General features: G+C 42.9%; 1 protein-coding gene across 1 annotated transcript in view; it reads right to left on the reverse strand.

Annotated features, from left to right (window-relative positions):
- ep300a (E1A binding protein p300 a) overlaps positions 1 to 7,339 on the reverse strand; it is a 32,168-nt gene extending 24,829 nt beyond the window's left edge. Inside the window, exons 1-6 of the mRNA XM_071528209.1 lie at positions 7,072 to 7,339; positions 4,332 to 5,014; positions 2,629 to 2,808; positions 1,970 to 2,300; positions 1,180 to 1,299; positions 249 to 488 (exon numbers count right to left, since the gene is read on the reverse strand). Of these exons, the coding sequence (XP_071384310.1) occupies positions 249 to 488; positions 1,180 to 1,299; positions 1,970 to 2,300; positions 2,629 to 2,808; positions 4,332 to 5,014; positions 7,072 to 7,165 (1,648 nt within the window). The 5' untranslated portion in view covers positions 7,166 to 7,339. The remainder of the gene's footprint in view (positions 1 to 248; positions 489 to 1,179; positions 1,300 to 1,969; positions 2,301 to 2,628; positions 2,809 to 4,331; positions 5,015 to 7,071) is intronic.
- Between the last annotated feature and the right edge of the window lie 4,399 nt (positions 7,340 to 11,738).

An 11,738-nucleotide genomic window follows, 5' to 3' on the forward strand; every position in this document is an offset into this window, starting at 1 on the left:
TGGGCTCCTCTATGTTTTTAACCTGGCAGCCTTAAAGAGATGTTTGTGGGTTCCTCCTGCTGCTAAGTGACTACTGAAACCATTTTAAGCGCCCCACTCTTTCGCTGAAAGTTGGAAGTCCTTTTAAATTCTAGCGCTCAGCTCTCTGAAGCTCTCGGTGCCGTCAGGAACACGGATTTGCATATCCTTCCCGCTAAAAATGCTGGGAGAAAGAATTAGATTATCGAAGGACATGCGGCTCGACTCACCCATGGGGTTCAGAGGCCTCATGCCCGGCTGGCCCTGCAGGCCCTGGTTGGGCATGTTGGGCTGGGTGGTCTGAGCCTGGATCTGGTTTCCCTGGTATGTGAGGCCCAGCGCTGCATAGGCTCTTTCTATGGAGCTGGGGTCAATCTGGCTCGGCGGGTTCAGATTGGGAGCGCTTGGTTGCCCACCGGGGACCGTCCCGAGGGAGCTGCCCAGACCCGCAGCAGCAGCGCCCAGTAGAGCTGCAAGGACAGAACGGGAAAGGAGAAGAGAGTGATAAGACAGTTGATCTTTTGACCATATGAATAACTACAGTTTATGAATGCACTAGTAACTGAATATTTATATAAAACTAAACATGCTAATGCTTACACATTTAGTACACTGTATAGTTCACAAACACTGCAAAGGTTAGGGGTTTGATTCCCACTGAGGCCACCCACACTTAGACTGTAGATAGAGTTGAACAATCAATTTCTCTCAAAGTCAAAATCTCAATATGAACTTCAAATTCCAAATCGCAGAGGCTCCAATTAATTTCTTAAGAGAGAGCTGCATCCAAAATGGATTTCTGAACAAGGTTTTTAGAGCTCCTGGTAATCTTTGGTCCAAGAATCAAGTACAATATTGGTGAAAAATTTTCATCATACTCAAACTCAGTAAATCCTGCACACTGACATCTTTTTTTTTTTTTTTTAACTTGTGAATATTTCAATCGCAATTGCATTATTCTCTCAAGTAATCGCAATTCGATTTTCGATCAATATCTTTCAGCCCTAAATGTAAGCATGTACTGTGAAGCACTTTGGATCAAACTGTCGACCAAACGGCATTTGCTTTGTACAATCGGGATGAAAAGACATTGAGCTGCAGTGAAGTACAGCATGAACACAAGGAATGTTTTAGTATAGTGTTGCATGGTCGGATACAGACACTCACACTGCGGGTTCCTCTTGTCCCCGGCGTTCTTCAGCGGCAGGCAGACAGGACAGTCGTGTCGCGTGCAGTTCTTCCAATGAGAGATGATCTGCCTGGACGACGCGCAGTGAGCAACTGAGGATGAGAGAGGGAGGGGACAGACATGAAGATTGGGGGAGTGAGGAAAAAGGAGGTACACAGGAAGGGAAGGAAGAAAAAAAAGTCAAGGAAAGGCAAGGATGAAATGGAATTAGAACCGCATGGACACCAAAAATAGAGCTGCTTAATCAACAAGATGTTCCGTCTACACAGAGGATTATATCGGAAAGTTAACCTTTAAGCAGAAAAAAGCCTGCATCTCAAACATAGGAACACAACTTAGCCATCCACTGAGTATTAGGGATGGGACGATATATGATATGGGGTTCACGTTTCGATACAACCACGATACAATGTAATAAATAAAAGTCCAGTGACAACAAAGTCTGACTACAGGATTGTGTTTATTTCTGAGCTACAAATCTTTCAACGCGATGGCATTGGCTTGCTAGAATGTAAACAACAATTTAAAAAATGTAATTACAAAGTGACAATAAAATAATTTGGATGGAGAGCTTATGAAAATGTGATGGGCAAGCCGTCTCATTTGTGGTTACTACAGCAGAACAAAATGTAGCCAATACTGTGATTTATTTTTCTGCCCCACAACACGTATTGTAACATTTTTGTATTGCGATATAATGAATTTCAATATACCGTCCCATCCCTGCTGAGTATGTGACCATCTAGCATCCCTTCTACTCACCCTGACAGGACTTGCCGGCCTGGCAGTGAGTCATGTGGTTGAGGACGTTCTTCATGGTGCGGCAGTGGGGCAGGTTGCACTGCCGGACTTCCCCGTTCGCCTGCTCCCGCCGCTGGCACTTGTGCGCGTGGAGCAGGAGCACGAGCTGCTGCTGGATTAGCTTGCGCTTCTCGGGGTCGGCCGTAGGGGGCGCACCGGCCGCAGCAGCCGCCGCAGAAACCTGGGCGCCGGGGCCCACCAGGCCTCCCTGGGCGTTGGGGACCATCCCTGGAGCCCCTCCCACAGCGGGACCGGAGGGACCGCCCACACCTGGCTGTGACTGCTGGGAAGCCTGGGAAGGTGAAGTGGGAGGGAACAGGGAGTAAGAGGAGAGGAGGCAACGCATGAGGAGAGGTAAAGTGGTATTGAATAGGGAATGAGAGGCGAGGTGGAAGCAGATTGTCAAGGTGAGGTGAAGTGATGAGAAACAGGAAATATAGAGAGGTGAGATAGTGGGAACGTGGGAGGTGAAGTGGGAGGGAAGAGGAGAGACGAGAGGGAATAGGTTGAAAAAATAAAAATGTGCAAACTCTCAAGCACTAGTACACACCACGTTCTCACATCTCACAAGTAAACTGCTTAAGTCAGTCACACAGTTGCATTTGGATTTTGTTTCCTACCATGGCGGCCATTCCTTGCATGGGCTGGTTCTTCTTGTCCACGTTGAACTGGGCCAGGCTGTTGGACATGGGCCCTTTGTTCTGGAGCTGAGGGCCCAGCCCTGCGCCTCCCAGACCCTGGTTCCCTTGCCCTGCATACGGACCTCCATAGGGGCCTCCAGGCGTCCCCATCATACCCATCTGGGAGAGGAGGATGGGAAAGGTGTGCAGGGAGAGGGGGGAAAGAGGGAAGCAAGGACAGATGCAAAGAGGGAGAGAGAGAAGTGAGCATGAGGCACAAAAGGAAAGGATGGATCGAGCAAGGTAATAAAAAAGGAAGAGAGGGAAGAAAATGAAAGACATTAAGTTTTCAGTATTTAAATAGCCCTTACTGCTTGAATTCACCAATGTAGTTGCATCAAATTCCACCCAAATTTTAATCAAACAGTATTTCATGTTACCCTGACATGCAACATGTTCCAGTCACCACAGGATGTCAGAACACAGTTCTGTTAAATGAGTGGGACCCTTTTATATCGCTGTTACAACATGAACACCATCGAAGCTATGGGAAAGCTTTCACTTTTCCGGGAACAAAAGAGCAGTAAATCACGTCTGTTTTTACAACTTGTCCACTTCCCCCTTCCCACCGTTTAAGAGCAATTAATTCAGTTCTGAAGAGAGACAATGTACTTCTAATCAATTAACCAGGTTACGGCGTTAAGTTCAATTAAATCATTAACAACGGCCTAAAACATATGCAACCCAATTAGCCTGCTGCGGCTGCTGGAGATTTAATGTTGACAGCTCAGAACAGGAAACCAGTGAGATGTACTTAATTAATCAAGTGGTTCCACACACCCACCAATCTATAGCAGCGCCTGGTTTGCATGTAGCTTGCAGTGTGTGTGTGTGTGTGTGCGTGTGCGTGTGCGTGTGCGTGTGTGTGTGTGTGTGTGTGTGTATGTGACAGCAAACCTGACATTAAGTCGTCCCCTTTCCTCTCTGCAGATTTAGGGGGTTAATCAAACACTTTTATCCCTGATCTATTCCCCTCGCTCCCCCCCTTCCTCTGTCTCTCTCTCTCTCTCTTTTTCTCCTTAAACCTTCCTTTCCCTAGCAACCTCCTTAGCATTTTTGTTTTCCCTCTTCCCTTCATACAACCTGCAACCCTTCTCACTGCTTTTGATCTCTACGGCTAAATCCAACATCAAACCCAAACCCCTTCCTTCATCGTTGGTTGTGTTAATCTAAGAACACTGTGACAGATACAACATAATAACACCTCTTGTATTTCTATATTGCAACCCACAATCCAGTTAGCATAAACAACACTGGGCTTAATTAGAACATAACTTGTGTCCAAGAAATTAATTGCTGGTAGAAAAACATACTATATATATTTTGAGGGCTTGGAGCCAGAGCAAACATTACAAGAGAGCCAAAACAAAAAGGTGCACCTAATTTGGATCAACTGTTTTAAACATTCTTTGATAATGACAATGTCATCACATAAAAACACAATTAAAGAATTATTTACACCACTAAATATATCTCCCCAAGAGCTTTTACTTGATATATAGATCTCTTTTTCGTCTAAAATGCCAGTTACACCATTCTTGGTCCAAGCCCTTGTTATGTACATTACATCAAAAATTAAAAAATAATAATTAATAAATAATTCTTACAAAAGGACAACATTTCTACAACTGAAGGAGTCTTACTTTGTTCAGTGCTCCAGGCTGCTGGCCTCTCATCCCGGCCTGTCCCCCGGCTCCCTGCTGCTGCTGTAGGGTTTCAGCCAACAGGTTGCTGTTGCCGCCCATCCCCTGATTCCCAAAGCCCATCCTGGGGGAGCCGTTCATCACTTGGCCCCCCATCATGCCTGGCTGCTGCTGTCCGTTGTTGCCCTTCTGCATCATGGCTCTGTTCATGCCGCCCACCATTCCAGCTGCAGCGTTCTGCTGCTGCATCATGTTGGCCTGCTGCTGGGGGGAGAGGTGCTGCTGCTGCCCCTGGCCCATCATTTGCTGGGGTCCCTGGCCAGGGGACGCCTTCATGTTCCCCAAGTGTTGCCCCATGGCAGCGGGCCCTCCTGGGCTGCCCATAGCTCCCTGGTGCCCCTGTTGGGTGGTGGGTGGCGCCCCTGAACGCAAGAGCTCAGAGAGCTGTTTGTGCTTGGCCACCGCATCCTGGCCCCCACCGCCACCCCCAGGACCCCCTCCAGGGCCGAGCCCCAGACCCATGCCTCCTGCCCCACCTCCTCCTCCAGGTCCGAGGCCTGCAGGGCCTCCTCCCAGACTGGTGTGCAACTGGTTGAGGTCCCCGCCATTGACCAGGCCCAGCTCGGATGAGTTGATGAGCTCGTCTGGGAGGTCATGCTCCAGGTCAAACAGCGAGCCAAAATCTGAGAGGGAGACGGAGCCCACAGATTGGGAAGGGAGAGAGGGAGATGATGAGAGAGATGGGAGAAACAGTAGAGAAAGGGTGAGAGGAGGATAAAGAGTGTCACAGCCAAGTATGTTAAGCTGGTATAAGCCTTCATTTTTCAGCATGACTGAGTGAGGATGCAACTGCATGCTTGACATTAAAACACTGATAAAAGCTGTTTGGGGTTGTCCGAGAAATTTTCTCCCGTTCAAAAGATTAAACAATCTGAAACTACACCATATACAGTGCATCTGAGCACAAAACTACAGGTGAGATCCAGAAGAACTCACATTTAAAGGCTGTATGTACAAACACAAATCCAAACACACACGCCCACATCGCCCACTAGCGTGCAGACTGCCTGGCCTATGAAGTGATTTAACGTGTTGCAGAGACAGGTTTACACAGACAAGGTGACGGATGGAGTATTAACACCACAATGACGGAGCCAAGTTGGTAGAGATGCACATTGAGCGTGCGAGTCTACATCCAGTGTGTTCATCTGCACACTTCTCAGGCAATGAAGAAGCCAATTCACCATTCTAATGACAAGATGAACATGGAAGACCAAACAGCACATTTCCCGAATTCCTCAAACACAGAATCTAATTTAGTGGTGATTTGTGTCCCTCCATAAATCAGCATTTTTTAGAATATCACATACTGTCTTACACTCACACAAACATACACAAACTTCACCATGAACTAGTTTGACAGATAACACACTCAAATACAGTTCAATGCTTACACGAACTAAACCTGAAACATTACACATTTCAACCATCACCAGCAGCAAACTTTTAATTACGACCTGTTGTTTTAAATGCAAAAATAGATAAATAAGGTTCGCACAAACTTTGTACCAATTTCTCATCATATGCCTTCATTTGGCAATTAACTTTAATAAACCTGCCGGAGTGTCACAAATAACCATGTTACACAAAAAGTCAATTACAGTAACATAAGCCCATGTGTATAGGTGTCTAGGCCTATAATTATGGATCACCCAAACCTTCTTCCCTTCACCATGGGAAATTTCTAAACGCATCACACTGCTAATTAAATTGAAATCATCTGCTACAAGTCAGGTACTTAGAATACAGAGACACAGCTTTTTCCTGACATCACTTTGAGACCCTCCAACATTTCTTGCAAGAGTAAAAAGGTGAAGATGTGCAAAGTCTTAGTGGTTTAACTGTGGAAGTCCATTTCTTAAGATGCTGACTGACACTGATCATAACTAGGTAAGCTCAGCTGCAGCAGTTGATGGCAAAATGCCTACGTGATGAAACGAAGGTAACTATTTCGTGTTTTGACGGGCAGTTGTTTGGTAAATTAACTAGCTGGTAATTCAGATCGCAGCGGCTGGACATGGCGCTGTCCCTGCTGCCTAGTTTTGTCCTCAGCCCACTATTCCAGCTGCTGCCACACGCCATCCACAAAAAAACTAACAATGGCAATTTGAGCATAACAATCACTCAGACCCATGGGCCTAAATTTAGCTCTTCCACAAAGCTAGCACCATTAGCTATCTCAGCTTTCGCTAACACTTACGCTAGTTGGGAAAGGGTCCGAGTTATGATGAGGCAAAATAATGGTCTGATTTTTTTAACGCTGGCATTCTTAAAGACTCAAATAACAGATTGAGAGTTTTTGTAACTGTCTGCCATTTTGGTATGACTATGAAAACACCCAAAACTTTATAAGTTAGCTGGATGTTTAGCTTTATTAGCAAACCGGCTAAACTAGCCATTAGACATGGGACCGTAAATCGAAGTCCCGCATTCAAACCCAACTAACGTTAGCTGGCTGGCTAGCAGAGCTAGCTCCAGCTAAATGACTGCTAGCATGCGAGCTGCGAGAGCTCTTCACGTCCGACACACATACGGCTAGCACGCTAACATTAGCGAGCTACGACAAAAACAGAAGAGTAATCCCACGTCCTCTATCTCTTTCAAGTAAACTCAGGCCGCTGAAAAATAACAAACTTGACAAATAACACCGTAACAAATGATATCGAAAAACAATACTTACCATTTCCATCGCTGGCGGAGGCAGAAAGTGCCGGAGAGGAGAGTTTAGGCCTCTTGGCTGAAGGCGGGCCAGAGTCCAGAACGTTCTCGGCCATATTTTTTCGAAATAAAAATATATAAAGTATCCACCGTTGCAGACGTTTTCACGTCTTTAGAAGCTCGCTCCTTTTCGTTTCCACTATTGCGACTTTTCCCCCTCCTTTTGGGGGACTAAGAGGGGGAAAGTCCCGTGTACAAATTACTCCTCTTTCCTGGGTTCGCCTCTCGATTTCAGCCTCGGCGTATCAACCCCCCTCCCTCCCTTGTCGGATTTTTTGTTCTTTATAAATTTCTGCCAGCGGAGGAGGAGGGGGTCGGTGAAAGTAAAGAGGGAGACACACGTAGCGGCTTCCCTCTAAACTTACACAGCCTCTTCAGATGTAAATAAACTGTCCCGGGGTCTCTCTCCCATGATCGCATCCGTCATTTCAGCCTCCCTCAGCGGAGTCTAGGTGAAGATAATGTCGGGCAGAAAAGGCTTGTTTGGCTGTGAAGTGATGGTGTGGTGCTGCTGGTGGGAGCGGGTGAAGATGAGGGGATGCAAAAAAAATAATAAAGCATACTAATGTGCAGCTGCAATCATGGCTGAAATATGATGCATAATCACTAGGATGTGCATGGTAAATATTAAAAGTTTGTTATCAAGGAATTCGTGCCACAAATACGGAAGAAATGTAATTCTCAAATCAATTAACTACAGTGGAATCCAGCAACCTGAACATGTATCGGTTTTATTTTGTGTGGTTGAGTTGCAAAGTCTGAGGTGGGATGATGATGAATAATCATTAAATAGACATATCACAGTCTAATGCTGTGTAATTAATCACCCTTAATGCCAGGACTTAAAAGGAGCAAATGAAACATTTACAACAACAAACTTTACTTTTAAATTGGAGATGATCCACAAACACAGAAAACTGCATGTTTAACTGTTTAAAAAGAATCAGTGAAACATATTTCTTCAATAAGAAAGGAGCAACCAGTAAATTAACCACAGATAAGCCTAGTGACACAGACCAATTGCCTACATGCATACTTTAGCTTTATAGAGCTGACAGTCAATGGGATTTCAGCTTTAGAAATACATAAATCCTCTTTTATACAGAACAGAAAAATGCAATTTTTACTGTCTTGACTGTTGGTCCTGGTGTTGATCAGGGACTCTGCGTGTTTGGCATAGACTCCATAAATATGATTGAGTCATTTTGCGAGTCCTTAATCAAAAATGTCTTCTTCCTGTCTTGTTCTTGTTCTTGTCTCTTTTCCTTTCACATCACACTGAATGAGGCAGTTCAGGGGAAGTGGTGTTCAAAATCATCCCACACTCAATATTCAAAGAGATGTGAATATAATCCCAGCCTGACACCATCGCTCAGGTCTCTTACTGGAAAGCGGGAGCCTGTTTGAAAAGCCAACATGAAGTTGCTTTTCTACTAAGTAATAACATGTAACAACTGTGTAAGAGGTGTTACGGTGTACACTGCTCTCTACACAATTATCCATTCACACCCTTATTCATGCAGGTTTCCTGCTTCACTTTAAAAGAGGAAAACACCAAAAGTGTTACAAGTGTCTGTTGTTGACAGGAGAGCAGGATACAGCTGGAGATGTTTTATGAAGAGGACATTATGTTGTTTGTGAGATTTATGCATGCTGTATCATTTTTTCCTTGCAAAATGTATTTGATTTAGGCCTTTTTGGACCATATATACATGTTTACTCAGATATTGCATATTAAAAAGTGTATTATATGCTGCATTCATTACTTGGGAAAACCTGTGCTTGCTTTAATTTGTTCTTCTAAGTTTTTGTGTGCTACACCAAAGCCAACAACACTTTTGTTAGGTGAAAATGGCTGCAAACGGCCAAATGTCAGACTTAAAATCCTTCATATTTGATGGAAAAATGCTCATCTGGTGAAAAGCTCTCCAGAGGTTGCAGGGTTTGTGTGAAAACTATGATTCATTAAAATCTGCATGGCCTCAAGGCCCTTCAGCTCCTAGTTTACTTCAGGTTACACTGAAAAATGACATGTTTTCTGGATCTGCAGGATGTATTCCATACTAGAGTAGCTGTGATGCTCCTACAGCCTAAATAAATAATAATAATAATATGAAATGAAACTTTGGAATATCAAATAGGACCCTAACAGAATAGTTTCTTTGTTTTGCAAGATAAATTCCATTTCCATTTACCAGTAACTAAGAAAAAATATGTTTCTTGACACAATAAGCAAGCACTCAATCAGTATTCATATTTCTGGATTATGCCACTATGTTTACACAAAATATCTGGCATTGTTATTCAGTGAGTGAAATTCACTTTCATCTATAAGTTTCAATGTGTTTTTTCAATAAGAGTCAATGCTGTTTTGGGGGGTTTGCAGGCCTTTAGGAATCCCAGGTGAGACTGCACCAGGCTGCTGAAGGTGAGACACACATTTAGAGAATCATTTTATTGAAAGTTTGGAATGCTATTTTAAAAATATGGCCCATATTCAGACCAAAAGTAATCAGACAGTTAATGGGGTGAAAATTAGACAAGTGAAACAGATGTAGGCCGAGGTTTAAAAGGTTTATAGGCCGGCCCTAATAGTTTCTTCTCAATGCAGCTTGGCATCTCTCACAGTTTTTGGAAGCTACAGACATTTTATCTGCTCACACTGGATAAGAGAAGGAAACAAGAGTCTTATGATCGTATGGAGAGGATGACTTATATTAAAAGTGATGAGATTTGTTGCGCCAGACGAATGAATTTAAATTCTGTTTTCTGAATGTGGATGGGATATTTGGCAGTTTATTGTCCTTGAGAAGACATTCTTCCGACAGTCAGGTGCAGTGAATAAACATTCAGTTCAGACAATATAGGCCAACGTTCCATACAGAGAGCACATAGAAATAAATACAGAAATTACAACATATAGACATTTCCAACTTTTCCCAACAGTAATTCTATAGGTGGGGACCAATTATTTCGCTATGTGTGGAATGATTGAATTTATTGAAGTTGAAACTGATTATAGAAATCAAACTCATGATGCTCTTACCAAGTTTTTATCCTATTAAAACCATATTGCATTGAATTGCATTGCACTGGACTCTTGATTTGTTCTGACTTGACTTGCTGCTCTACATTTAGACTTGAGACTTGACATGAATGACATGGGCTTGACTTGGCAATCTACATTTAGACTTTAGAATGTCCTTTAGAATGTATTTGATTTCTTTAACTGTCTTTTATTTGACTTATAATGTTTAGCAAGTCAAGACAAACTCTCTTAGAAGTGGAATTTCATGGAATTTCATGGAATTCAGTTCTGTTTCCCGTCATTCCAATTCAATTCACATTCTGTTTCCTTACATCTGGGTGACATTCACATTCCAAACCCCAACTCCAGGAATTGAATTGTAGTTTCCCATGCATTCTCAATGTCAGCGCAGACAGGAGGAGGCCAGGCAGGAGATGGAGGAAGAGAACTGAGGAAATGAAGGAGAGGAAAGTTCATCTGCTCTGACCAGTGAGAGACAGTCCAGATACTTGTTCAGACTGTAACCGAATGGCTTCATAAACACATTTCAGTCCAATCAGTGTCTTTTTGACTGTTTAGTCTTGTCAGCTCATGTCATCGGTCAAGCTGTGTTTACTTGAAGGAGCAATGGAGTTGATTGCATTGCACTGATACAGAGTCCAGCAGTGACAGCCTGAAGCTGTATGTTGATACGGATTTGGAGAGTTCTGTTTTTTTGCACTTTTGTTGCACTTTATGTTCTGCGCTCTTTTGTCCTTGTTCCTTTTGTCTGTTTTTAATTTGTTTTTTTCTTTTATTTCTTTTTGTAAAGCATTTGTTTTGGAAAGTGCTGTATAAATAGAGTCGTACTTACGTACTGTCTGTCTGTCTGTCTGTCTGTATTTGATAAAGATGTTTTATCCAGTTTTAACTGTAAATTTTTTATCACTTAGGTGATTCTGCTCACATGACTGTCGGATTACCATCAACCGGAGAAAGTGTCTTATATTTGGTAAAGATTTTTAACCAGTTTTTACTGCAATAACAGGACGACTATGGATCATCAATATTTATGTATATGGTATTGTATTAGAAGATAAACTTCTTATCTTGCATGTGGTTTGACTAGAAGCTGTGCTGGATGAACACAAAGGTCACTTATCCTCTTGGGAGCAATATAATAAAATAATAAAACAATAATAAAACAATCAAAGCTGCACAGCATATAAACAATTGGAAATTTATGTAACCATATGCTGCCTACAGTTTCAATACTTAGAGAGAGAAACAACAGTGCAGCTAAAAAGACCTGAAATTTGTGTGGTATACGTAATAATATATATGCTATATATGTGTGTATATATAGCTTCAGAAAGGGCCACAGCACTGAAACTGCCTTAGTTAAAATTACGAATGCAGATGAAACGTTTCAGTTCTGATTTTACTTGATTTAAGTGCTGCTTTTGACACCATTGACCACATTGACCACACATTGACCACCATTGACCACTGCTTAACTGGCTAGAACATCATATTGGTATATCTGGAAATGCCTTAAATTGGTTTCGTTCCTACCTTACAGGGAGACAGTTCATTGTGAGCATAGGCGATCACATATCTAA

Source organism: Centroberyx affinis, unplaced genomic scaffold (genome assembly GCF_046629955.1).
Source record: "Centroberyx affinis isolate AG114_WGS23_722 - 3 ecotype Tasmania unplaced genomic scaffold, CSIRO-AGI_Caff_v1 ptg001636l_1, whole genome shotgun sequence".
NCBI classification, from domain to species: Eukaryota; Metazoa; Chordata; class Actinopteri; order Beryciformes; family Berycidae; genus Centroberyx; species Centroberyx affinis.